General features: G+C 45.6%; 3 protein-coding genes across 5 annotated transcripts; all 3 read left to right on the forward strand.

The window, feature by feature from the left end:
* Nucleotides 1-427: 427 nt before the first annotated feature.
* Nucleotides 428-11,479, forward strand: ogfod1 (2-oxoglutarate and iron-dependent oxygenase domain containing 1). 2 transcript variants are annotated; one of them, XM_078084851.1, is made up of 13 exons: nt 428-2,148; nt 8,090-8,235; nt 8,330-8,376; nt 9,485-9,585; nt 9,677-9,793; nt 9,880-9,971; nt 10,063-10,191; nt 10,285-10,398; nt 10,475-10,554; nt 10,632-10,867; nt 10,947-11,075; nt 11,157-11,215; nt 11,297-11,479. In XM_078084851.1, the coding sequence occupies exons 1-13, from the start codon at nt 1,953-1,955 to the stop codon at nt 11,462-11,464; spliced, it is 1,614 nt and encodes a 537-aa protein (XP_077940977.1). In that variant the 5' UTR covers nt 428-1,952; the 3' UTR covers nt 11,465-11,479. The 2 variants fall into 2 exon arrangements, with proteins under 2 accessions (XP_077940977.1, XP_040054126.2); XM_040198192.2 differs by having other exon boundaries at nt 428-2,121.
* A 644-nt stretch (nt 11,480-12,123) lies between these two features.
* tradd (tnfrsf1a-associated via death domain) lies at nt 12,124-18,271 on the forward strand. The gene is made up of 5 exons (XM_040198214.2): nt 12,124-12,265; nt 15,209-15,365; nt 15,472-15,752; nt 16,235-16,382; nt 17,564-18,271. The coding sequence occupies exons 2-5, from the start codon at nt 15,209-15,211 to the stop codon at nt 17,860-17,862; spliced, it is 885 nt and encodes a 294-aa protein (XP_040054148.1). The 5' UTR covers nt 12,124-12,265; the 3' UTR covers nt 17,863-18,271.
* Nucleotides 18,272-19,356: 1,085 nt separating this feature from the next.
* Nucleotides 19,357-26,457, forward strand: gnao1b (guanine nucleotide binding protein (G protein), alpha activating activity polypeptide O, b). Of its 2 annotated transcripts, XM_078084853.1 has the most exons (9): nt 19,357-19,574; nt 19,713-20,060; nt 20,182-20,224; nt 22,800-22,941; nt 23,166-23,326; nt 23,416-23,544; nt 23,659-23,788; nt 24,528-24,681; nt 24,779-26,457. In XM_078084853.1, the coding sequence occupies exons 2-9, from the start codon at nt 19,943-19,945 to the stop codon at nt 24,964-24,966; spliced, it is 1,065 nt and encodes a 354-aa protein (XP_077940979.1). In that variant the 5' UTR covers nt 19,357-19,574; nt 19,713-19,942; the 3' UTR covers nt 24,967-26,457. The 2 variants fall into 2 exon arrangements, with proteins under 2 accessions (XP_077940979.1, XP_040054136.1); XM_040198202.2 differs by having other exon boundaries at nt 19,380-20,060.
* Nucleotides 26,458-26,663: the final 206 nt, after the last annotated feature.

Below are 26,663 nucleotides of genomic sequence, written 5' to 3' on the forward strand. Positions count from 1 at the left end.
AGGCTTACTACTTACTAAATCAATATATATATATATATATTGCAAAGAATGATATATTGGAGTGGAGTAATACATAATACTAATTCTTCTCCTAATTCTCTGAAAGTTAACGGGCCAGTGTGTCGCATTTTATATAATATTCCTTACTAATGTTTCCATTATGTATCATCACTTCAATCTAAGAACTGTTTTTTCGGCTTTAAATGAGCCCTTTGTATTTTCAAAGGGTTCTGGTCCTCTTCATGTAATCCGTGTTTCTACAACAGATAAACCGAACGCTGGTATTTTTAAGTTAGCCGAAATCAAACCGTAGTTCTCTTAAACGCTCAAACTGCGTGAACTTGAGCCGGCGAATGCAAATCCAGGTTCCACCAGCAGACGTCTGACTTTGGTTCTCCTAAAGTAGAGTGACTTGGTAAGGGTGAGTAAGGCAAACCATGTTAATGCAGTTTATCATCCCATTACTTCAGTCTACCACTAAATCCTACACACTGTCCTTTTGAGGGAGTCCGAGGCAGGTTTTCACTAATCTATCATTAAGATCAAACAAATGTGTTGTCTGGCTGTCTCTGTGAGTGCAGTGTGAATGAAGATGAGAGACAATGTGGAGAAAAAATATACTTCTTTTAAAAGAAAAGCTTTTAATGTTGGACATGTGGGATGTTTATACTATTGGAAGATAATATCGGTCTTTTTTTATATTGACAAAGAATACAAGTCTGTAGTCCAGTAAAGAATCAGATTTTATGTTCAAGAGCAATGTTGATTAAACAAACTACACCCTTGCGATTCCTGTTCATTTTATCTTGTAACAATGCTGTTTTTCTTTTTAATAAAGCAGTCCTTTGAATAGGTTTTCATATAGCTTTGGATTTTTTCTTTTAATGCCATCAAGTGAACGTGTAAAAATATTTCAGTACGAGTCACTACAAGGGTGTTTCTTACTTTGTTTAATGTGAAATCTTTAAACTGCTGGACTTATTAAATAATAGTTGCAAGTAGGAGACTTAATTGACACACACACACAAAGTCCTGCTTCAAGGTTTCTCAAAGTTTTTCTCCGCGCTGAATATAAGAAGATCGACGTACTAATACAATGAGGGCTCTGGGCAAAATTCAGGTGCTGGTTAACCACCTGGGATGTAGACCATCATCGCACAAATATTTTTACTCTTAAGTTGACCAGGGACACAATGTGTATCGCCAGAGTGAACAGACTGTCGTCTAAGTAATATTGACTAAAGAAAAACATTAAAGTTTTCCCACCAAAGGGTTGTTATCCTAAAAGCTCTCTTTGCCTCTCAAATCTAATGTGCATGAAGTCTACACGTTCAAGTGTTGCACAGTAGAACTATGTTTATACTGCGTTTACTTTTCAGGACAGAGGATATGTGGTCAGTCACGGCATCTGTAATGCAAAACAATTCAGTACAAAGTTTGTCCAGAATCAGAAAAAATATGATTTAGTAGTCATTTTTCACAAAAATATTTTTTTTGATGCAAAAGTAATTTTGCATCAAATGCCAGTGTATACAATAAACGAGAGAGAATAGAAATATAGGAACACTACTGCAAAAGCCAAGAAGCTAAGAGTGGAATAAAAAAAGAATATTGGTATGTTTATTGTATTCATTACAGTATTCAAGAATAATATTTACTACCGTAAGGTGAAATCTTTAATAGTTAAATGACCTGGTTGCTTTGAAGATTAAACATATATTTAGTATTTTAATCACTTCGGGGTTTTTCAAAAATATCATGGAATTTAACAAAGTATTTCCCTTTAGTTTGCCAGTGCTGCCTGAGAGTCTAAATGCAAGACAAACATGTCGTCTTTTCTAAAACGTCATTTCCCCGCGTCGCTGCAGATACGTCACCCACACGCGTCACTGGTCTGACTCCACCGTCGAGCTGCGTGTTTAGCTGCGTGTTTACCTGCTTGATCTCTAACAATGGCGTCCAGACGACGGGCGGGTGACAGCCTGAAAACTGACAAGAAGAAGAAAAGGAAGAACAAGACGAGGTGTGAGGAAGCAGCTGAGCTCTGTTCGCTCGTAGAAGACGAGCGGGTGAAGAAGAGCGCGCAGGAGGCGTGGAGCCAGAGGACTTGCCACAGACACGGTGACTCTCTAAAGTCACGTTTCCACATTACGAGACAAATGCACTTGACACGGGAGACCGTTTGGAGAAGTAACGTTAACGCACTGACAAGACCCGGCCGGTTAAACTGCTCAATGATCTTCAGCTGGATGTTTTATTATTTTGAACCTTTTCAACTTTATCAAGCTTGGTTTTCTAAATAAAAGTAAATAGGTATTCACCGCCACAGAGACATTTCTCGCCCCGGTTCGTCTGGTTAAATTAAATTATATTTTCCTTCTGATAGAGGTGGACATTATGTAAAAAGTATATTTTTGTTATGTTTTTAGTTCGGTTTAGTGACTGTCGCAAATACTTTACCAGAGCCTTTCCACAAGTAGCAGTGACTCATTTGTCCGCAAAATACTGTGGCAAGCTTGGCTAGATGAACGAGACAGGAGACTGGTATTAATTTTGCTGCCCTTCCTGTGTTTCATACACCGCACGACCCCAGGAAATAGACACTTTATTAAGGCGTCGAACTAAGAACGTCACCCACAGCCATACCAAGTTGGGTCATGGTGCCCACACTCCTACACATTAAACTGTAACAAAACATCAAACATTTAATTAAAACATTAAACAGTAACATTTGAGCACAACATAACAGACCCTAGAAAACACACATAATCTTAAACACCAGAACATCAACATAACAGAAATGCATCTAAGGATTGTCCCATCATGCAATGCGCCCACCAGCGCCGCCCAACTCGATCCGCCGCTCCGATCGCTACATAGCCCCCACCTGAGGGGTCAGTTGTCCTCAACGACCCCATCACCTAGCACAAAGTCTCTCCAACGTCCCGGTAGACGCCGTTGGCGTACAGGCCGTCGTCGGCTTGCAGAAGGCACATTTGGGGAACCACTTGTACCAGCACATGGTCTGCAAGCGTCACTGTCCTCTCCAACCGTGGGCGGAGCTAGGGGGCGGTACGGTGAAAGTCTGTCCCGGTGTAACACCACTGTGCGTCCCCGGCCAGGCATGCGCACCCGGTACACCACCTCCGACAGGCGTTCCAAAATCTCGCCGGGCCCTTGCCAGTGGCTGCAAAGCTTGGGGGAGACGCCCTTCTTCCGGACTGGACAATACACCCAGATCCGGTCCCCGGGTATGAGTGCTTGCCCCCGGCCCCTGGTGTCATAGGCTCGTTTCTGCCGCACTCCGGAGCTGGCCTGGGCCTGGCGAGTATAGTCATGGACCACCTGCAGGCGATCCCTCAATCGACGACAGTAGTCCATCGCTGTCCCTCCGCTGATCTCGGGCTCGGGGGGAGCCCCAAACACCAAGTCGATTGGGGTCCGTAGTTCTCGCCCAAACATGAGGGCAGCAGGTGTGCATCGGCTGGACTCCTGGACAGCTGTCCGGTAGGACCACAGGACCAATGGTAGGTGGCGGTCCCAGTCACGCTGGTGTTGGCTGGTGAGGATAGCAAGTTGGGTGGCTAGCGTGCGGTTGAACCGTTCCACCAAGCCATCACTCTGGGGGTGCAGGGGTGTCGTCCTGGTCTTGCTCACCCCGAGCCGACGACAAACCTCGCTGAAGACCTGGGACTCAAAGTTTCGCCCTTGGTCGCTGTGCAGCTCAGCGGGGGCCCCGAAGCGGGCAAACATCTCCTCCACCAGTCTCTCTGCAGTCGTGATGGCGCTCTGATCCGGCACAGCATAAGCCTCGGGCCACTTAGTGAAATAGTCCATGGCCACGAGGACATAACGGTTGCCAGAATCCGTGACCGGAAAGGGCCCAAGAATGTCCACTCCTACTCGCTCCATCGGAGCCCCCACCAGGTACTGCTGCAATGGGGCATGAGAGCGCTGGGTTGGCCCCTTCTGGGCAGTGCAAAGGTCGCAGCAATGCACATACAGCTCAACGTCCCGTCGACAGCTAGGCCAGTAGAACCGTTCTCTGAGGCGGTAGAGAGTCTTGGTATTCCCATAGTGCCCCGCCCCCACCGAGCCGTGGGCAAGCTTCAGGACTTGGGGGCGGAGTGTGCGAGGCACCAGCAATTGTACAAGGTCGCGTCCTCTTTCGGGAGCCCTCCACCTCCGGTACACCACCCCGTCATGGAACTCGAAGTTACCCCACTGCGAGTGGTAGGCCTTTACCTCGGGCCCCAGTGCTGATACCACAGCCCACTCGGGGCGCTGCCCTGCTTCCAGCCAACTTCTAACTAACGCCAGAGTCCCGTCCTCTTTCTGCTGCTGCTCCAACTGCAGGCTTGTCAGTGGGAACAGGTCTGCTTCGTTGTCAACCGCCTGCACCATCGTCACTGCTGGCATTGATTGGTCCTGTTCCTCCTGTCGCTGACAGTAACGGCACTCGACAGCCTCGCAGGGGCGTCTGGAGAGTGCATCGGCATTGCCATGATGTCGCCCTGCCCGATGCTGAATTTCAAAATCATGCTCTTGTAGGGCCTCCAGCCATCGAGCAACCTGCCCTTCCGGATTTTTGAAATTCAGGAGCCAAGTGAGCGAGGCATGATCAGTGCGGATCAGGAAGTGGCTGCCGTGCAGGTATGGCCGGAAGTGCTGTAGCGCCCGGACCACCGCTAGCAGCTCACGTCGTGTCACACAGTAGTTCCTCTCCGCCCGGCTCAAGGATCGACTGAAGTATGCCACTGCACGTTCCCCCTCGTCCCCGTGTTGGGAAAGGACAGCCCCGATCCCCACATTGCTGGCGTCAGTGTCCACAATAAAGGGCCGGCGGGCATCAGGGTAGGCAAGGATCGGGGCTTTGGTTAGCGATACCTTGAGTTGGTTGAAAGCTACGGTGCAGGTGTCATCCCAGAGGAATGGCTGGCCCAGGTTAGTCAGACGATGGAGGGGACTGGCAATCGAAGCAAAATCTCGGATGAAGCGCCGATAGTATGACCCCAGGCCCAGGAAACTTCTCAACTCACTGACGTTAGCTGGGGTTGGCCAGTCCTTTACTGCAGTCACCTTTGCTGGGTCTGTAGCTACACCACGAGCACTGACAATGTGGCCCAGGAAAGCTGTTTCCCTTGTTAGCAGTCGGCACTTCGCAGGGTTGAGTCGCAACTGGGCATGGCGGATGGCATTGAAGACTTCTTGGAGGTTGATAAGGGCTCTGTCAAAGTCATTGGCATGTACCAGCAGGTCGTCGAGGTACACAACGCAATGATTCCGGGGAATGCCCGCCAGCACCCTTTCCATCAGCCGCTCAAATGTAGCCGGCGCGTTGCAGAGTCCAAATGGCATGACGCGGAATTGCCACAGCCCTTGCCCGATGGTGAAGGCGGTCTTAGGTCTTGCGTCGGGGGACAGCTCTACCTGCCAGTAACCGCTGCGCAGGTCAAGGGAGCTGAACCAGCTGGACCCCGCGATGTAATCGAGAGCATCGTCAATACGAGGTAGGGGGTACGAGTCTTTTTTGGTGACATTGTTGAGACGTCGATAGTCCACACAGAACCGCCAGTTGTTGTCCTTCTTCCTTACCAGTACGGCCGGGGCTGCCCATGGACTGTCCGAGGGCTCAATTACTCCTGCAGCAGCCATCTCGCAAATTTTCTCCTCTGCAGCTTGCTGCTTACTGAGGGCCAGTCGATTGGGCCGCAGACGGATGGGCTGTGCAGAGCCGGTATCGATGGAATGCTGGACCAGCCCTGTCTGCGTGCAGTCTTTGTCTTTTGCCGCAAATATGTCCATATAATTTTCCAGAAGGCACTTCAACTGATGCTGCTGTTCAGGGTCCAGGCCAGCACTGCTGCGCTCCCACAAATCACGGACGGCTTCCACAGTCTCACTGGAGGAAGAGACAGCTGGTGCAATGGAGGCAGCCAAGGTGGCCTGTGGATGTGCAGGGCCACTGGCGATGGACGGCATAGGTGGTGGTGCGGCCCTACCGGACTGGAGTGCCACAACCTCTGTGCCAAGGGTGATGGTTTCTCCTAACACGTTGACACAGGCACCCCAGCGGGTCAACAGGTCCAAGCCGATGATACATGGGTCCCGAATATCAGCAAGCCAGAACTTGTGCACCAGCTCCTGGGCCCCAGCCTGGACTTTCAGTCTCTTGGTCCCTCTCATGCCAGCTCGTTCCCCCGTTACCGTGAGCATCTGAGTGGTGGTTGTTGACCAAGTCTTTGGGAGGTCTCCGCTAGTACCAGGGAGGATGCCAGGTCGTACCAAGGAGATGGTGGACCCAGTGTCGACCAGCGCCCGACACGGTTGGCCATCCAGTTTGCAGTTCAGGTACAGCCCTTCAGTGTGTCCGAGGCGGCCGACTAAAGTGCATCGGCCATGGAGGGGGGCTGGAGGCCGGAATGGTGCACCCCTCGCTACACCATTCCTCTGTCGTTTCCCGCTGGTGAAGTGACTCTGGGTTTCGGAGTTGGGGCTGGGCAATTTCTGGCTATGTGACCCGGTTCGTCACAACGATAGCAGCGGTCAGTAGGCTGGGGGGGACGCCGCCTGGGTGCTGGAGGCCAGGGCTGCATTCGTTGTGGTGGAGGCCTCACCTGACGGACCTCTTCTGCTTCTTCTTCCTCGTCATAATCGGTAAGCCTGACGCATGGCTGTTGGTGGAGAGTTCTTTTCTGGCTGGGCCATGCGGTGAGTACTCCCTCTGCTCGTTCAGCCTCGTGGAGTGCATCACCGAGGGTCTGGGGTCTGATGAGAGCGACATGCTGACGCAACTGCTCAGGTGCAAGTCCTCTCAGGAAGGCGTGGAGGGCTAGTTCTTCTTGTGCCGCTGCTTGGAAGTGCGGGTAACCCAGTCGAGCGTGTAGCTGCACATCTGCTGCGAAGGTACCCAAACTTTCTTCTCCTTGGCGGCGGCGGCTGGCTAGTTCCTCCCGGCTCTGGTCAACAAGGAGCCGCTGTCCAAATCTCCTCTTTAACGCCATTTTTAGGGCCTGTAGGTCCCCTTGTTCCGCTGGAGCTAGGTCACGAAGCACCTGCACTGCCTTGCCTTCTAATGCTAGGGCTAGATGGGTGGCAGCCTCTTCGCTGTCCCAGCCGCTGTGTTGGGCTGCTAGATGGACTTGTGACAGATATGGCTCCAGCTGTGTCGTCCCATCGTATTTGGGTAGTTTGACTGATGTCCTTGGCTTGATTGAGGAGCCTTGTAGGCCAGGGGTGAAGACCCGTGGCTGGTCGGGGGTGTTGGTAGGTAGCAGGCCCTCGCTGGTAGTAGCCGTCCTGGGCAGTCGAGGGTCTTCCGTAGCCATGGGTGGTGGGTGAGGCCTTGAGACGTTCCCCTGCTGGCGTAGCCGTCTGGTGCTGCAGCCATCAGGGAGGGCTAGGCGTTGTCCATCCTCATTAGACTCCATCTTTTGCCGCATCAGGCTTCGCAAGTGGCCCTGGGTCTGCCCTAGGGCCCTCTCCAGCTCTTCAATCTCCATCTCCATCTCCATCTGCATTTTAGTAGCTATATCCCACTTCTGACACCAATGTGGCAAGCTTGGCTAGATGAACGAGACAGGAGACTGGTATTAATTTTGCTGCCCTTCCTGTGTTTCATACACCGCACGACCCCAGGAAATAGACACTTTATTAAGGCGTCGAACTAAGAACGTCACCCACAGCCATACCAAGTTGGGTCATGGTGCCCACACTCCTACACATTAAACTGTAACAAAACATCAAACATTTAATTAAAACATTAAACAGTAACATTTGAGCACAACATAACAGACCCTAGAAAACACACATAATCTTAAACACCAGAACATCAACATAACAGAAATGCATCTAAGGATTGTCCCATCATGCAATGCGCCCACCAGCGCCGCCCAACTCGATCCGCCGCTCCGATCGCTACAATACATTACATTACATTACATGTCATTTGGCTGACGCTTTTATCCAAAGCGACTTACAATAAGTGCATTCAACCATAGGGATACAAACTCAGAAGGACAAGAAATAAGATAATAATTAGACAAGTCACTCAGCACTTTACGTACGGTCTTTTTTTGATTGTGTGCAGGAGACCTGGAGTTGGACTGCCACCCTTTCCCTCACTGCATCATCAAGAACTTCCTTGCCAGCGAGAGCTTCGTGGAGAGCTTGCAAAGAGAACTGATGGATCTCAACTTCCATGAGAAGTCAAATGATCTATACAAATTTAAACAGGTGTCTTTTATAAGCTGACTCTCTCACTGATTTATTCCTGGGTTTTTTTGTGTCGTTATTTGATCATCTTCACTCTGTTGATGCTCCCACACAGTCAGACGACTTGAAGAAGAGAACAGAGCCACATATCTCGGGGCTGAGGTAAAAACAACTTGTGTGTACTTTGATTATTACTGTATTGTTATATATTGTGAAGTGTGGAAGTGTGCTTTGAAGAGCGGAAGCTTATTTTGTTGGGTGGGAAATATGCTAACAACTTGCTTTTCATTACAGGTCATGTGTTCCTAACCACACCTGACCTAAACACATGGACTTAATCAAGTTGTTGCGTTAGTGTTCATTTTATCTCGGTTCTCACTTTGTTTCCTATTGGAAAAGGAAATGCATCCAATTTATTTGTCCATTTGAGTGATATCTTATTTCGTACCTGAGAAAGAGAGCAGTCTCAATATAAACCAAAAGGGCAAAGGTTTTTTTTTTGTTGTCTTCGGTATTAGTCTGCGTTGTTAATTGTAAAGTTTTTTTCTGTAAAGAAGGAATTCTGTAACCATAATGCCGAAGTGGTTGGAGACATGTTTATCAGCTCCACCAGGTGGAGCCAATATCACATCTGCCTCCTAATGACTGCGTCTTTATTTAGCCTATTTATTCTGACAGCATTAGCATGAGGCATGGGGGGCTGCGCTGGGAGCTCAGTGGGCAATGCACTCAGCGGCAGCAGCAGCTCACCTGGTGATAATTATTAAAGCGGAAAGACCTTTTCTCGTTTCCAAAGGGCTGTTGACTAGCATCCTGTAATTTATTACAGCAGCATAAATCTTGGTTCCTTCAAATCAATGACAAAACATTATTGTTGAATTATGCAGCAGCAAAAACTGTTTAAAGTCCACAAAAAGATCTCAGTGGATGAATCAAAACTCCATGAGCTGGGTGTCAAATACGAATTTTAGGCAACCCCTCTGGGACTCGTACATTACCCGGGATAGCAAAGTATTGTGCCAATCTTTCCTTTAAAAAAAGATGCGTAGTTATTCTATCACAACTGTGACACACAGGGTTTACGCACACACAATAATGGCCTCCTCTTGTGAACATCTATTATTTATGTCACAACAAAATGTCACGGTAGGGTGGAGCGGTCCAACTATCCCTCTGTGTGGAGATGCTTTTCAAAAAGCTTCATGTTTATACAAGGGGAAAGGTTCAACCGGATCAGGATTGCACCATAAATGCTTCTCTTGTGCCACAGAGCAGCACTGTTTGGGCGTTTCCGCTCCTGGCTTGGAGAAGTGTTGCAGGTTGAACTGGAGCCCATAGTGGATATTTCTTGTGCCAAATATGAATACACAGGTGAGCTTTGTTTCAGGTTAATTTAGGAAGATAACAACATGAATCCCCCACCACCAGCCCCCGCAGATGTTAAGTTCTCTCTTCTTTGTAGACGTCCTTTTGTGTCACGATGATGAATTGGAGGGGAGGCGTGTTGCTTTCATTCTGTATCTCGTGCCTCCGTGGCAGAGCAGTGACGGGGGAACCCTCGATCTCTACACAACAGACAGTGAGTGTCCCACTCTGTATGTGTGTGCAGGAGAATATCTGTGTTTTTTTTGACAACTCTTATGTAATTTCCATCTCTGTCATCAGGTAATTTCCAACCGCAGAGTATAGTGAAGTCACTTGTACCCTCTTTGAACACACTCATACTTTTTGAAGTTTCTCCAGTCTCCTTTCACCAAGTAAGAGAAGTCGCGCCCGCCTTTTTTATTGTCACTGTAGCGCTGAAATAAATGGCTGTGATTGCAGACGAGATGTGTTGCGTTTGTCCAGGTGTCAGAGGTTTTGACGCAGGACAAGTGTCGTTTGTCTCTGAGCGGCTGGTTTCACGGGCCGCCATTGGGGCGGCCTCCTCGCCACAGAGAGCCCGCTGTCTTACGAAGCCCACACTTACCAAGAGATGTGAGTGAGGTCGAACGTTCACACTTTCCCAAAATGACAAACAATTCCTTTAACTGACTGCTGACGTGTGTGTTGTTTTTGTATGCTTGACAGGAAACATTGCTGCTGGAGTGGGTCAACCCAGCGTACATGGACTTATCCTACCAAGAGCAGATTCAGCAGGAATTTGAGGACAGCTCTGAAATTCAGCTCAAAGATTTTCTCAAGGTATCTTCTCACTCGTTCTTTTCTTCCTTTGGCGTGTCCACCTGCTCCTGTCGGTTGATGGAGTGTTTGTCTTTAGGAAGAGAAGTTCAGGGAGGTGAAAGAAGCACTGCGACTCACCCAGATCGAGTGGGCAAAGAGGGGACCTCCTAACAAGAGGTAGGACACGTTTCTGACATTATTAAAGAGCATATTCAAAGACTGTGATTACAGGTCCTGTATTTATACCCATTTAGATGCTACGAAGTGGCCTCCCTGGGTACACTGCCCCAGTGTGTGAGTGCATGTTGGGAGCTGCTTTCTTCAGAAGCTTTCTTCCTGCTTCTCTCCAACTTCACCGGCCTTCGATTGCATTACCTGTGTCCTGCTGATGATGATGACGCTGAAGAAGAAGAGAGCGAGGATGTACGGAACGCAGAAGCCACAGGGTCTTTGACGGAATCCCCATCAGCAAATGGGAGCGGAGAGAAAGGTGTGTATGTGTGTTTCCTCCCTCAGTCGCAGGTCTTTTTGGCTGCTGATGTGTGTTTTGACCTTTGGGTTTTCTTTAGAGCTGAGCACACCTGTGCATTGTGGAGAACTACGTCGATGGTCTCATGGCGGCTACACTCTGTTGCACGATGCAGAAGCAGCACGTGCAGAGTACGCTTTGGACCTCGTTTTACCTTTTTGTGGTGCGGGTGAGTGACTATGCACGCACGCACACAGGCACGCACATATTCATTTACAACTATTGACTTTTACTAAATGTTCTTTCATAGACTGGCAGTCAGAGTTTGGGGGTTTTACTTGTTATGTTGCTAATGAAGAGGATGAGGAGGTGAGTCTTGACTACAATAATGGAATTATGTCTTGGCAATACTTCATTATCGTCATCACGTCCGTTTCTTCCTCATTGCAGCTGCTGACAGTGTATCCGGAGGATAATTCTCTCGCCCTCGTCTACAGAGACAAAGAAACCCTAAAATTTGTTAAACATGTCAACCACAAAAGCTTGTCTGATTCTGCTAACGCTAACAGTTCTACCCGCGGCGCATTTTATGACTTTTCTTTTGTGTATTATGAATAAATATTTCTATCCATATAACTATCTCGTGGGTTTTCTTGACATGGTTGTTGTTGGTTTTTTTTCTAAAAAGGTGGTGATTATTTAAGGACAGAACACAAACACTCCCAGATGCTGCCTGGCTTTTTGGGAGCTATTTTGAGTTGAGCACCACACCAGTTACTTTTGAAAATGTAAACCGTTTTCAAATTCGGCAGCTGAGTCTTTCAGTCAGATTAGATTAGATCAGATTGGAGTTCTTTTTAGTATTAATTTAATGAAAACTACAAATTTAAGATTTTGGTTGAATTGGCCAGCAGACATCAGCTGAATAGTTTTGTAAAGTAAAGTATTTGATAAAGTTTATTACGTTTTCTGTGTTTTTGCTATTTGCTACTTTTGTCACATGCTATGTGTTGCCTTGTTATGTTGTTTTAGCAGCTGATTTGCAGCTGTAAACGCAAACAACCAATAACAAGTCGTCATATTATTACTGATACTCAAACTTGACCAAAGTCTGTCCCTATCTGCTACTTCCCTGATGTCTCATTTCATTACTTTAACTCATCAGTTGAGGTTTATATCATAGTCATAACGTAATGAAACGTTTTAGCCTACATTTCATTTCTACTTTGAAAAAAAGAAAACCTCACTTCCTTTCCGTCATGATTTTCTGCCCGCAGGCTGAGTGTCGACTTCCACCAATCAGAACGTTCTTCCATCCATTCTCAGCCAATGGGAGGCCAGCAGGTTATGACGGCGTCAGTGGGTGTGACCCCGCAGGAGGAAGCGTCAAGCCACCGAACAATATAACAAAGTTTTAAGGTAAGCAAGTAGACGCTTTAAGAACGACTTACCGAACAGTCAATACAAAGAATGAATCCGTAGAAAGTCCGCCTGCCTGATCCAGTGTTTTAGCTTAAGAGTAAAAACACGTTCAGCTGTTTGTTTGTCGCACTGCGGCCGACAACTTTACGGCAGTTGTGTCCACTTTACGCTGTGAGCGTACGAAAGATTTATCCGCACGATCCACGTCCGACCCGCTTTTACGGCTTACGTTAAAAACACAAACTCTGCAATTCAAACTCCCAATGATCCTCCCTCCAATCGACCTGCAATTTACCTGGAAAGTTCTTGATAAAAGATTTCAACGAGGTAACTTGACGCGAGTTACTCCAACAAAAAAATCACGTGCAACGCGAAGTACAGCAACAACTTTCTTTAACTACAGGCCATTAAAGGCATTTATCACCGTGCAATTACACTGGAATCTGGGTGTTGATTTACTGTACAGACATGCCCACGAATGCAGTCAAATGTATTAAAGCAGTAATTTGGTTTCGGAAACTATATCATCAAATATTGTCCACGATATTAGGGAAATTCGTTTTAGAGCGATCCTCATTCAAAGGAGCGGTTCACGTGTTGTTTTTGTGTTTCAAAACACGCTACTGTTAATGTACATGAGCCAACTTATCTGTGAAGAAAAAAAGAATAATCAGGGAATGTTGAACTTAAGACGCTGTTTCATTGGCCGGGATTTGATTTGTTTTTTTTTCTCTCTTTTTCAATCAATTGACTAATTATGAATCTAATATAATCAAACCTGTCTGTGGTTGATTGGGTCACATTGCAATGCTTTCAAGAAAGCACTCTGTATGTGTAAAGCCTTTTGAGTCTGGTTTACTGAAAGCTTGGAAACATTTGAACCTTTCTTCAAGCCCCTGCACACCTGCACAGGCGTTTTAACGTATCCGCACTGATTAGACCTCTTCTCCCTCACTCTCATGTTGCAACGAGGTACAAACCTACTCCCCTTTCTCACTGTATTGTATTGTAAAAAGAAAAGCTTTAACCTGGTTCCCCTGTTTATGACGTGCAAGTGTTCACTGAAGCAACAAGTCCAGACATTCCTATGATTTCAGAGTTGTGCATTTGCAATATAACAGCTTATTCATTAAATGTTTTTTTGTTGTTGTAATTTTGAAGTTGATATATCAGTTCACTTATTTAGTCAATTCATCAGTTGACAGAAAGTGAATCACCGATTACATATTTCTGATATATTATTAGTAATTCATCGTCAAAACATCCCAAAAATGTTGAAAGTCGCTTTTCTTTCTTTCTTATCATGGTAAATTGATTTTGCGGTTTTGGACTGCTGGATCAATCAAGCCAAGTGTGAACATTGGTATATCTGTGAAGTTGTAAAGGGCATTTCTCCAGGGACTAAATTATTCATCAAAGATCATCAACAGATCTTTTGGGTCGTTGGGTTTACATCCAGAGCTATGAGCACCGAAGACTACGACACAAAACACACCGACACAAGCATCAACTCCCATTATCACATGAAGCTAAAATGACTGACCTCACGGTGTGAATCAAATATATCTCACCTAAATGTCAGCCAAGCTGTCGAGGGAATACTAGAGGTGGCCTTTTAACAGCAAAAGCTAAATGATACATTTTAAGCTCCTCATGATCTCTTAATCCTCACAGAGCTGTTGAACAAATCTCACGTACACTTCCAGAGTACCGGTAGATGGGATAGCAAATAATTACACACTCGCTAAATTGTGGAGATTCTTGTAAAGCCAGTAGCTAAAGATACTGTGTGTTAGAGTACTCTGGGGACATGCACATAATCCAGCTCAGAGGATGCTCTTTCCATGCACAGCGCTCTGCACGGAGACGGCACTAAGAGTGAGCTAACGGGCGAGTTAGGGGGTCGACTGGGGGGAGGGGAGGACTTAGATTAAGCATGTTTTTATGTAATGAGGCTTTCAAAAGGATGTTGGGAGTACAAACGGTTGGAGAGAAGTGGTGCCGAGACGCCGAGTGACCACCAGGACAGACGTTTAAACTCTAGGAGGAACCATGTTTCTAGTGGTCACTGGCACATTCATTTAGAGAAGTAAAATGATTTATCACTTTGATGGCCTCAGTTGAAAGGAAACCCAAGCCTCGCATTTAGGAAGCTGGACCAGAGAATCTTAAGGATTGCACTGGTAACATGTGGGTATGCCCCACAAAAAACACTTAGAAACCACTAAACCACCAGATTCCTTCAAAGCTACACTCTAATATCAGCGGCATTTAAATGAACTACTTGAACTACTTATTTTTGTTCAACTATAATTAAATTAAGTTGTCACACAATCATGATTACTGTGAATTGCTACCTCACTAATCCTTTGTTTTCCGTTTTGACCTTTGCAGGTTTTATTCAGGTCTCATTAACATATGAAATGGTTGTATTATTATGGAATAATAGCACTTTTCAAAAATCCTTCAAAGGAACAAGACAACAGTCACTCGTTTTTAAGTAAATTCTATTGAGCCGTTCCAATAATGCACACTGAAATATCAAATACGTAGTCAGTGCCTAACTGCTGGGTACGCAATCAAATTAAAATAAAATAGTAATGCACCGTTATTTCCACACTGAAGGACACGATTGTAAATGAGGGAGTGGAGGAAAATGTTTGCATTTCCTGCGGTATAAAGCATGATGAAGGTAATAAAACGCTCACCTAGAACTTCATGACCTTAACATCTGCTGATGTCAGAGCAGGATTTCTAATAACTCTGCTTGTAAACCCCTCAGCGTCTTTATTTATTTTAACCTGCATGAAGTTCAGGGCCCTTTTCTTTCTTCTAATTTACAGTTTTCATTCAGTTAACACACATGTTGGTCGGAGCTTTGCACAACACTCTTTGGCTTTAACTAATTATTCTAAACCTTTAACTTCACGTTGTGCTCAGATGATGGCCTACAAGACTGTGGACGGTGGGCCGTGGACAGGATGTGCCGTCCTGTTCCTGCGCTCCCTCTGTCCTGGTGTGAACCTGCTCTCCCTCTTCAAAGACAGAGAACAGGGAAAGTTCGTCGTCTTTAAAGTCATCAAGCTGACCCTCACAGGTGAGTCGGGCTCGCCATGCCTCGCATACCAATCGAGTTCCAAGCTGCCATTGTCCTAAGTCATGTATTGTTCACCCTCGTGAATTGCTATTGTCTCCGCGGTCAGATTCTGCCGGAGGTCTGGGTGGTCACGAGATACTCAAGATCCATGACGCCGACCCGTTTCTGGGGGTGGAGGTGAAGTTCAACGACATGTTGGCGTGTCGGCAGTTCCTGGAGAGCTACAGCTCAGGGGCGGTGCGTCAGTCCCTCTCTCAACACGCCGGGCGACTTCTCACACTTCCCCAGGAGTTCACCGTGGAAACTCAGCTCAAGGCCAGCGCACACATCCTGGACCTCTGTCTGGACCAGCTGGAGCTCTGCCTGCAGCACGTCCACCTGTCGCAGGTATCCTCCACCTTTCTGTTATCCTCTCCTTCGGCAATTTGAGATCGAGCTCCAGTGTTTTTGAAATTTCAAGTAGTCAGTTCTTATTAAGTGTTTAATTGCAGTCTTATTTTGAGTCATTCATTCAGCAGCGTTAATATAATAGTAACAGTTCATTACTTTTAACAATTAAAAGCATTTTATAAGGATTTATATGGTCAGGTTTCATGATAATTCATCATTTGTGGTCACAATAATTATCATAGTTTCATCATCTTCCTCTTAACATGACAATCACTGTTTTAATGCTTTATAAAGTGATTCTTAAGTGGTCATTGTTGTCAAAGATTTTTACACAAATTTCTTTGGTGAGTTTTGTTACACGAGTCCTGAGGGTGGCTGGATGTAAACTCACATAGATAAGTTAGAGAAAGAGGGTGAGTTCACCTAAATGTTGTCATTCCTCTTATTCAGTGTACCTGAACTTTATGATTGTGTTACAGCCCGAGCGCCTGCGCGATGAGGAGATTGAACATCTGGAGAAGCAGCTGGAGATTCAGGCCCGCGGCTCTGAACCTCAGCCTGACCCCCCCACACAGGAAGAGTGTCCCGTCCCCAGCCACTGCTTCAAGTTTCAGAATAAAGTGTTTGGTGAGTCAAGACAACCAGCTCTACTTTTAAGTATTTTGTAGTGTCCTTCCCGTAGCTGCGGCCAGACTTTTTCAAAGTGAGCTTACACTATAGATTAAAAAAAAAAACATTATTTAGTCTTTAATGGTCTTTCCAACAGCTAGTTGTTCAACTTCATCCAACAACGTGTGTTAAACAGAAGTTGTGATTATTAGCTAGTGTTTTTTTCCCCTCATGTTTACGATGCGAGCGGCGGACAAATGTGTTCCATGTGGTTATCACGGCATCCTACACCGACAGCCCTCAGGGCTGTTTCTCATCTGACTCTCTAATTTAACCTTTTGATGGTCAGAGACCAGTGCCAGGGCAGCAGGTATTTGGATCGCTTTGAATTGGTCAACCTCATATTGAACTGTTAAATTAACATTAACTGATGAGGCATTGCAGCGTCTTGAAAGTTAATTGGATTTTTGGTTTTTGGTAAGTAAAGATTTGATTTCAGTTCATGTAAACGTAGTTTCAGCCTCTTCAGGCACACAACTGTGTCTGGGCTTTGGGGACTTCTGTTCCCTCAGTGCCTGCACCAGGGCTCGACAGCCGAAGCTGACCTGGTTTCTAGTTGGACCTGAATAATGAAAACGGATTTTGGGTAAACCAAATTTAAAAAAATGTATGTATTCATACTACACAATTAGGTGTCTTTTATTTTTGCAATTGTTTTAAGCTTCAAGCTACAAAAACTGTCAATCTCTGTCCTGTGTTTTAGGCATAATGATAAATGAAAGTCCTCTTCAGACAGACGCTGAAACAAAGCAGAGCTGCTCTCATTCTCTTGGGATTTGTAAATTGATTTTGGAGCTTTTGATGGGGCATCATTGATAATTACCGAGTTATTCAGCCCACACATATTTACAATCATGAAGACTCACAATGTCAATATTATTTTGTCGACAATGGCTTTTGGTTGTTGTGGAAAAGGCAAGAGATCCCTCTTCATCCCCCCTTGGCTTTAAGGAGCATGTTTCAGTTCATCCTTTCCGTTTTGTGAGCTGCATCATTTAGCAACTAAAGAGCTGGATGTTTCTCGTATGAATTGTAATGAACCAAACTAGAGGTTAAAGACTAAATATTGGGCCTAAATTGTCAGATACCAAGCCGAACTCATAATGAATGCACGTTCTCTTCTTCTCTTTACCCAACAGAGGACCGAATGCTGACGGGGGGAGACGTTCAGAGCTTTTCTAGCGGCGTGGGCCGTCAGTGGAAGCACGTAGGGAGGGCCCTGGCTAAGAGCTGCCAGGCTCTGAAGGGTCCGGCCATAGACAACCTGGCCTACGAGTACGAGAGAGAAGGGCTGTACGAGCAAGCCTATCAGCTGCTCAGCCGCTTTATCCAGGCAGAGGGGAGGGCGGCCAAGCTGAGCCGGCTGGTCAAAGCGCTGGAGGACTGCAAACTCACCAGCCTGGCTGAAAGTATTCTGGAGATTCAGCCACGAGAGTGACGGGTCGTTCTCCGGTTCAGCATGTACGAGTTTTTAAAAAACTGAGGGGTAACGGATCCTCTCAGCATGAGGATGGTTGACATTGTCCTTCCTGGTTATAATATACAGTACGTTATTGATTGATTGTCTGTCAGTCAAAACCATTCCTGTGTATGTGAGAACACATTAGAGCACATCTGTGTAAATCCATTGATATCATGATTTGCTTTTCAATTATTAGTGGTATTGTTTCATTTAGAGGAAATGATCTGTTATCACTGTTTAATGGCCATACTGTCTTGAGTTGCACTGTTCAAACTTTGGTCGTGCTTGCTGAAATATTTTAGAGAGGAAACCTTCAACCATCAAAGGTTATTCTTTCTTTTCTAAAAAAATGGGTGCATACAAATTAAATGGTTGTATACAAAAAGTCATGTTTGTGTTCAATACATTAGTGTAATTAAATCTGAAAACGTAATTTTGTCAAAATTCCCTCAGGTATAATTTATTGTTAATCCTCCGGCTCTACCTCTCTCTCTCTCTCACACACGCACATGCTCATCTGATTAAACTGCGCTGATTACTGGTGCTGCTGAATGTGTGTATGGGCCCGCATGTGTCACGTTGTGGGAGCCTGATGGACGAGGGGTGGAGGGTGTAGCTGAGGTGTGTGTGTGTGTGTGTGTGTGTGTGTGTGTGTGTTTTCAGAGGCTTTATCTCTGCAGGCTGATGGACGGAGTCTCCTCAGCTCCTCTGCTGGCTTCCATTCAGAGTCCACTGTAAAAGCCCAACCCCCCCCTTTTTGTACTCCACTTGACCATCCATCCAGATGTGATGTGTGGATTAGAACCCTTTTATCACACACACTTTATTATTGCTATATGGTAGAGGCACAACCCCCAACGTGAACATACACAGTTTAATGTGGATGCGTTTCATGATAAACAAACTCATCTCTTTTCGTACGGTATAACCAGGAAACTGATGTTTTGTCTACAGTTGGGGATTCACGAAACGTTGAGATTTTCTAGACAAACATTGCCCACGTTTGGGGTTTAAATCCACTGCTGAGATTATTATGTAAGTAGTTCTATTTGAAAGATGTAGAAAATGTGATTTTTAACTGACATATATCATACCGAAGGGAAGAAAATGAAATATGAAATCAATTTTGGTTTGTGGCAAACCCATCATTTCTCAGGTGTGTTGGGTTTTCCATGGCACATTTATTGAATCGTCCTATTCTTTCTAGGCTACACTACACAATATAAATGTGTATTTAGTTACAGTTGTCACTACCCAGATATTGTACAAAGGCTTTGATAATAAAGAAACATCTTTGATGGCATTTGTACCGCTGCATTTTGCATAAGAACGGGACCAGGAAGTCTTCCTTCAGTCTTTTTCACGTTATTTAAAACTACTACTACTAAAAACAATAAATTAACCGAGTGTATTTGCGTGTAGGCTAATTAATAGGAACCGTTAATCTTGTCTCCTTGGTCGCCATCGCGCATGCGCGTGAGGCCTGTTTGTGTCGTTAAACATCCCCGCGATCCCAGTAGAATAGTAGAAAATCACAGTTTGATTCAGACAACGGGACCATTTCCAGTAACGCCAAGAGACGAGAGCGCACCATTTGCCGTTTAAACGACCCTCCCGTCTGAATAATCCTCCACGGGACGTGATTAAAGCCCCGGCTGCTCTGACGTAAGCGAGATTTTCCGCGTTAGGTGAGTATCGCGCAGGCAGCTCCGCTTCACTCCACCGCCTCTGTCATCACCACCACCACCAGCACCGCCCTGTAGAGAGAGAGAGAGAGAGACGGCCCCCCTCCCTCTCCCCATCTAACAACAACCCCAACCCCGCAGGCTCCAGCACAACGACCCCACCCCCCAAATCCCTCTGAGAGAGGAGACGGAGAGGAGCACACGGAGCCACGGAGAAAAAGGATCGTTTTCGGGATCAATCCGGGGCCTAATGCTGTAGCGGACAGCGCGCGGGGGGAGAGCTCGAGCGAGGGACAGCGCACTGATTGCGAGTCGGGCGAGGGAGCAGGGCGGACGGGAGAGACGACGGGATCGCTCATTCGCCTGGAAACATGGGATGTACACTGAGCGCCGAGGAGCGCGCCGCTCTGGACCGGAGCAAGGCCATCGAGAAGAACCTGAAGGAGGACGGGGTGGTCGCCGCCAAGGACGTCAAGCTGCTCCTGCTCGGTAAGAGGAGGAAAAAAAAAAAGAAACCGTCCCCGCGGCGGCGTCGGCGCGCGGGGCGGGAGTCGCTCTCCGTGGTTCTGATTTCAGTGCCGGCTCTCACTCTGCCCTCCGTTCGTTACAGGCGGCGGGGAGTCCGGTAAAAGCACCATCGTCAAACAGATGAAGTAAGTGTCTCCCTTTTTTCTTCTTCTTCTTCACTCTCTCTCTCGCTTCTATTAACCTTCCCCGACTCCGCCAGAGTGAAAAGGCCCGAGATTGCGCCCTTCCCGTATCTGTGCTCAGGCAGATTGAGCCGCCATGTTTCGAGAGGCCGTAGCACCGGAGGAGGGCCGGCGAGGCCGCCCGGTGCGTCCCAGGGGCGCTGTTCACCCCCCGGGTGCTGAAATGTAGTTATCGAGGGTTTTTACTTGACTACGGGGAGTGTGCCACGGGAGATATGTGGGTGTTGTTCCCTCCGCGTGCGCGCGCGCTCGCGCTCGCGCGTGTTGTGCCTTGTGTGTGTGTGTGTGTGTGTGTGTGTGTGTGTGTGTGTGTGTGTGTGTGTGTGTGTGTGTGTGTGTGTGTGTGTGTGTGAATTACATTGAGGTCACTACAGCTCCATTAGTGAATACCTCTGCTTTTAATCTTAATGGCTTTAAGTGCCCGATATCGCCGGGAGTACTTTGCCTATAAAGCGGATTTACGCAGAAATATGGCTTCTAAAAACTGCCTCTGAACCTTCCCCTGTCTAAGCTAAAATCATTTTTGATGTTTTAAATCACTGTTGTTTTTTCTCTCATAACCCTCTTAGGTAAGTTTCTAGATGTTTCTAAGCAGGAAAAGGCACAGTGCAGGGTTTGTCTTGTGAAACGGTGTTTTGCGGGGATTCTCGCAGCGCATCCCAGCCTGCAATACACCGACTGCGCCCTCCTTCCCTCCCTCCTTCCCCTCCTCCTTCCCTCCCTCCAAGCCCCGCTCCATCCTCTTCCCTTCACCTCATTACCCTCCTTGTACGTTCGTCCGTAAATCACTGATGTGCCCTTACCACAGGGACACTGGGGCCCAGGTACTATTTACAAAATATTATATTCAGGATTCGTTTTTAGTCTCAGCAAGCAGCAGATGGACAGGTGGTAGCTGCCCACACAGTGTGGGCCATAAAGTTTAGGTTGTGGAGGGCAGGTTTAACATTTTCCGCTGCAATATGTTTACTCATCATCCTCACTGGCTGTTCAAGTTGGTGTAAAGGTCGAGAGTTTCACATGGTGCATGTGATCCAGACCTGGATGTGTGCTGGGGGAATTTGTTGCAATGAGGGTGAAACTACTCCTGAAGTTCCCTTCCAGGAGTGTGTGTGTGTGTGTTTGAGAAACACAAAGAAATAGTCGTAAGGCTGCAAGAAAATTTGAGTGGAACATTTTTGAAAACCTTAAAAACGGTCAGAAAATGTAATGATCATAATGCTTAATATGTAAAAATGAACACATTGGAGTATATGATGTTTGGATTGAATGAATGAAACAAGGAGCAACTTCTTTGAGGCTGAAGACTGTAGAAATGTCATTGCTGTCTATTTTTAGACTTTGGAGACGATGATTGATCAGTTCATCACTTGCGTGCTGCATAGAGCTGTAACAATTAGTCCATTAAATAAAACATTAACCTGCAGGTTGATAACCTCTTAATTATTTTAGAAATTTTAAAAGTAAAATTGATCATATTTCAGATTAGCTCTGCTGTTTGGACAGAATTACACATAAAATTTGGGTTTTACAAAATTTGAATCAGCATTTTTATCTAAATAAAAATCTTTGTATACCAATTCATTGAGGAATCAGTCAAATCACATCAAGCAATAAATTCTGAAACTGTGGAACTCACAAAATCATTGTCGTTGTTTGTGATTATAAAAGAAATCCAAATATTCCTGCGACCTAAATGTGAGGATTGAATTCTTTGCCTGAATTATAGTAAATTGAATACTTTTTGTATGGAAGGTTTGTCGGACAAACCTGGTTGTGGCAAATTTAAAATACATTACATTTTCTTTATTTTGGTTATATTTCAAAGACAAATCAATGAATCAGTGCATTGCTAATATTTCTAATACATACATAATTATGTAATAATACATAATAGTTGCTAATTGTAGCCATAAAGTATCAAATGGCATTTGCTGTGGGAAACTGCACCTCCGCTTCTTTACCCTGAAGGCCAATGTTTTACATCATAAAACTGTTGGTTTTTAGGATGTAACTGGAGCCGGCTAGTTGGCGCTGCTCTAAAACATTTTGTCCCACCATGTGTGGATGGACAGAGTAGAGGTGAAAAACATCATCCCTTGTTTATCTCCCCCCTCAAACATCAATCACACATCACTACAAGAAGTGAGGAGAAGCTGCTGAAGTTCTGCCAAATAGTGTGCATGAGGTCAGGGTGTGCTGATGTATAATTTAATGATGAGCAGACTGAGCAGTTTAACTGTGCCGCACTAAATGTAACAGCACAGATCTGTGTGGTGGGATTGATTAGTGCGCTGACTGATTCCACTCCATTGCCCATCATACATTATAAATGGCTCAAATATCACATTGATGTCCAAATACAGATTGCAGACTGAGAATGTGATCAATTCCCATCCCATTATACATTGACACAGTCAGAGAGCGGTGAGGGGGGGTGGGGGGGGCATATGGATGTGTGTGACTTATTCTCTCAAGTCTGTACCCGTCTTGTGCTAATATCCGTTTGTGCCTGCAGGATTATCCATGAAGATGGCTTTTCTGGGGATGATGTGAAGCAGTATAAGCCTGTGGTCTACAGCAACACCATCCAGAGCTTGGCGGCCATCCTTCGAGCCATGGACTCACTGGGCATCGAGTTTGGAGACAAGGATAGAAAAGTTAGTCACCCACCAGCTGAAACGGCAACCTACAGACCGCTGAGAAACTGATATTTTATTTAAATGTGATATTTGAGGGTTGAAATGGGATATTTATCTATAAGGGTTGAGCCGTGTAGTGGACGTCACTCACTGGGCGTCATATTATGAAACCAGAAATCCAGAAAAAATATTATTTCACAGATATAAGTTTATACCCTGATCTTATACAAATATTTGTCCAGGCCGATGCCAAGCTGGTGTGCGACGTGGTCAGTCGCATGGAGGACACAGAGCCGTACTCCGCAGAGCTTCTCACTGCTATGAAGCGCGTATGGACCGACGCCGGGACTCAGGAGTGCTTCAGCCGCGCCCGCGAATACCAACTCAACGACTCTGCTCAATAGTGAGTGCTGCCAAAAGAAATACGAGGACCCCCGTACGAGCCAATGAGCCCTCTAACCCACATTCCGGTCGATCTTTGTCTCTCATCAGCTACCTGGACAGTCTAGACCGGATCGGGGCGCCAGACTACCAGCCCACCGAGCAGGATATCCTGAGAACCCGAGTGAAGACTACTGGTATCGTCGAAACCCACTTCACCTTCAAAAACCTCCATTTCAGGTGGCGTACACGGCGCTCGCAGACGACTCAGTCTTAGTTGTTAGGCGTTTTGGGTCACATTAGGTTTGGGGATTACAGCCCGACATCTGAACTACCTTGTTGTGCGTTTTCCAGGCTGTTTGACGTTGGGGGTCAGAGGTCAGAGAGGAAGAAGTGGATCCACTGCTTTGAAGATGTGACTGCCATTATTTTCTGCGTTGCTATGAGTGGATACGACCAGGTGCTCCACGAAGATGAAACAACTGTAAGTGTGACTCAGTTAATTAAGTCTGAATCCCTCTGGTGCATAATTCACTGTGGGGCTTTGACTGATGTTAAAGACGCCCCAGTTTGAGTGCTTTAGAGACTTATAACTGCAAAATCACCATGTCGTTCTGTACGGGTTCCGACATGCATTTATATCCTCATTGTGTGTCTCTCTCTCTATTCAAGCTGCTAGTATCTATTCAAAACACAATTCTACTATCTTAACTATCTGTGATAGATACAGTGCGACAACTCTTTTTTGGTGTCTCAATTTGAATTTGAATATGAAAAAGGCTCAAGACAAAACAGTTACAGAGCAGACGTTCTTATTTATCTGTCCCACTTCCGTCTAAGAGGGCTTCACTATCAGTACAATAAACTCTATCCTAGACCCTTGATTTGAATAAATACAAATGGGTCGGCAGAAACCGGTGGAGGACAGACAGTGAAACTAGCACAAACAAATTAACATTAAAATAATTTATTTAGTTGTTTTTTGAATAAATAATTTGTTTACTTCTGTGGTCATCCAGGAAACTTGAAAAAAGGAGTAGTACATAAGAACATTTAAGTCTTTATTTGTACTTCTCCTTTTTGGATAATTGACAGAAAAACTTTGAACAATAATAATATATTTAAACTTAAGTCCTAGTATTAGTTACACATTAAACAATGATTTGGTAAAGCAATGATAAATGGTTGTCAACTGGCATAAATTCAGTTATTTCTTCCTGCAGAACCGCATGCATGAGTCACTCATGCTCTTTGACTCCATCTGTAACAACAAGTTCTTCATCGACACCTCAATCATCCTCTTCCTCAACAAGAAGGATCTGTTTGCTGAAAAGATCAAGAAGTCACCGCTGACGATCTGTTTTCCAGAATACACAGGTGAGTTCCACCTTCAGGCGGAAATTCCACACGAGCGAAACGATCCATTTTGGTCCTTCATGTCGTCTGCTCTTCTCTCTCTGTGCTTTTTCTGCAGGTGCTAATACTTACGACGATGCTACTGCATATATTCAGGTTCAGTTTGAAAGTAAGAACCGCTCTCCCAATAAGGAGATCTACTGTCACCTGACCTGTGCCACAGACACAGGAAACATCCAGGTAGTGTTTGATGCCGTCACCGACATCATTATTGCAAACAACCTGAGAGGGTGTGGCTTATACTGAGGCCTGGCCGAGCACAGAGGTTGTTATGGAGAGTATGAGGTGTTAATAATGATAATTTTGATGATACTTAAACACATTAATATGTAATTCTACACGTCCAAAAGGACCCAAAGAGCTGCCGTCTTGACACCACACTGGATTATTGCCATGATTTGTTCCCTTCCCCTCATTTGGATTTCAGTATGAAACCCCAGATTTGTCCTATAAAAAAAAAACGTGTTTTTGAGCTGAATGTTTCATGTTTTGTTGATGACTGTGTCAACAACTGGAGAGGCCAGAAGAGGAAGCACCAAGGTTGTATTCAGCTGGACCCTCGTTTTGCAAAACTCAATAATGGAGAGGAGAGTGCAATGTCAATTTTTAACCACAGCGTGGACTACTGTCCCATTCTTTGTGTGACGTTTTTATGTGCACGTCTCAAGGCATTCATATCTATACTGAAAATAGCCTGCTGTGCTGCGTTTGAAGAGCCGCTGTGTGTATGAAGGTGGCGATGATGAGGATGTCGGGGAGGTGCTGTGCTCGTGGCTGAGGGTCGTGGTCGGGAAGAAGGCTATTTTAACATTCAGAAGGGACAAAGCTTCCCTCTCCTTCAGACCCACACATGACTGAGTAGCCTGCAGGTCTTTAAAACATAATGACAGGATTCTTCTGTTCAGAGTGGCTGCCCATTTCCATTGGCGTCTTGTAGCGTGAGGAAATGCCTAGCAGCTAATGATAGCTAAAAAAATAAATAATTAAGTCATATTGGTGCCAATCGAGGACACATTAGGAATATAAATCATAATTCATGTTCATACCATGAAGTAATATTATTTAAATATCAGATTATCATCGAATGATTTTTTCATTTAAGCCTCATGCCCTACATGCCTCCTTCTACCTCCTGAAATCCCGTGCCACATATTTATTCCCTGACATGAAAACGTGGGTACACATACACCTGTCTACGGCTCAGAGGGTAGAAAGCAGCCCTCCAATGACACCTTGTTCTCTGTGTGGTGCTTGACCCTTCGATGTGAATCTGTGTAGAAGTAGAAGACTGCACGAGAACAATATCATTCGAGGGACCCTCTGGGGAGTTCTGGGGTTTCCCCAACCCTCTTCTTCCCTTATCAGTAAACAGGGAACCATCTACCCCCCCGCCTCCCATCAACCCCCCCACCCCCCGCCTCCCATCAACCCCCCCCATTTCTCTTTTCACAGAGAAAAAGTACAGCTCTCCATTTTCACCAGTGCACCCAGAAATTCTCCTTTCTCTCTATACTCTTATCTATCACATATCAGTCCCTATATCCTATCTCCATTTTCACCTTAAAAGCACCGTACTGTATATATATTATGATTATACCAGATTTTTTTTTTTACTGTGAATGTTTTTGTGCTGCACCCCATCCTATTTGGTAGTTTATTGGTTGCTCTCATGTGGAATGTTTGTGCTGAGCCAATCGAATGTTGTGTTTACATTAAAAACCACACTTTTCCTAACTATTCCTGCTATTTGTGGTCTGAGTCTGATTACGCCGATGGAGGGAGGAGAGTGGACAATGAACATGCGCGCAGCGGCCCACTGAGATACGCACCGACCTGCTTTCATCTTTGCATAAAACTGAGGTTATACCAGGAAATTAGGCTGACAATTATGAGAATGGACCACTTTTGATGCTTCGTTGCCCAGTGAGCACAGCTTTGCATTT

Source organism: Gasterosteus aculeatus, chromosome 12 (assembly GCF_964276395.1).
Source record: "Gasterosteus aculeatus chromosome 12, fGasAcu3.hap1.1, whole genome shotgun sequence".
In the NCBI taxonomy this organism is placed as follows: Eukaryota; Metazoa; Chordata; class Actinopteri; order Perciformes; family Gasterosteidae; genus Gasterosteus; species Gasterosteus aculeatus.

What these genes read in the sequence shown, in the direction of transcription:
- ogfod1 (XM_078084851.1), top strand. Translation starts at nt 1,953, where the DNA reads ATGGCGTCCAGACGACGGGCGGGTGACAGCCTGAAAACTGACAAGAAG. An exon ending in CGATCTCTACACAACAGACA is followed by an intron (nt 9,794 to 9,879) that starts GTGAGTGTCCCA and finishes CTCTGTCATCAG; the next exon opens with GTAATTTCCAACCGCAGAGT. An exon ending in CTAATGAAGAGGATGAGGAG is followed by an intron (nt 11,216 to 11,296) that starts GTGAGTCTTGAC and finishes TCCTCATTGCAG; the next exon opens with CTGCTGACAGTGTATCCGGA.
- gnao1b (XM_078084853.1), top strand. Translation starts at nt 19,943, where the DNA reads ATGGGATGTACACTGAGCGCCGAGGAGCGCGCCGCTCTGGACCGGAGC. An exon ending in ACCATCGTCAAACAGATGAA is followed by an intron (nt 20,225 to 22,799) that starts GTAAGTGTCTCC and finishes TTGTGCCTGCAG; the next exon opens with GATTATCCATGAAGATGGCT. An exon ending in TTCAAAAACCTCCATTTCAG is followed by an intron (nt 23,545 to 23,658) that starts GTGGCGTACACG and finishes TGCGTTTTCCAG; the next exon opens with GCTGTTTGACGTTGGGGGTC.
- tradd (XM_040198214.2), top strand. Translation starts at nt 15,209, where the DNA reads ATGATGGCCTACAAGACTGTGGACGGTGGGCCGTGGACAGGATGTGCC. An exon ending in AGCACGTCCACCTGTCGCAG is followed by an intron (nt 15,753 to 16,234) that starts GTATCCTCCACC and finishes ATTGTGTTACAG; the next exon opens with CCCGAGCGCCTGCGCGATGA. An exon ending in GTTTCAGAATAAAGTGTTTG is followed by an intron (nt 16,383 to 17,563) that starts GTGAGTCAAGAC and finishes TTTACCCAACAG; the next exon opens with AGGACCGAATGCTGACGGGG.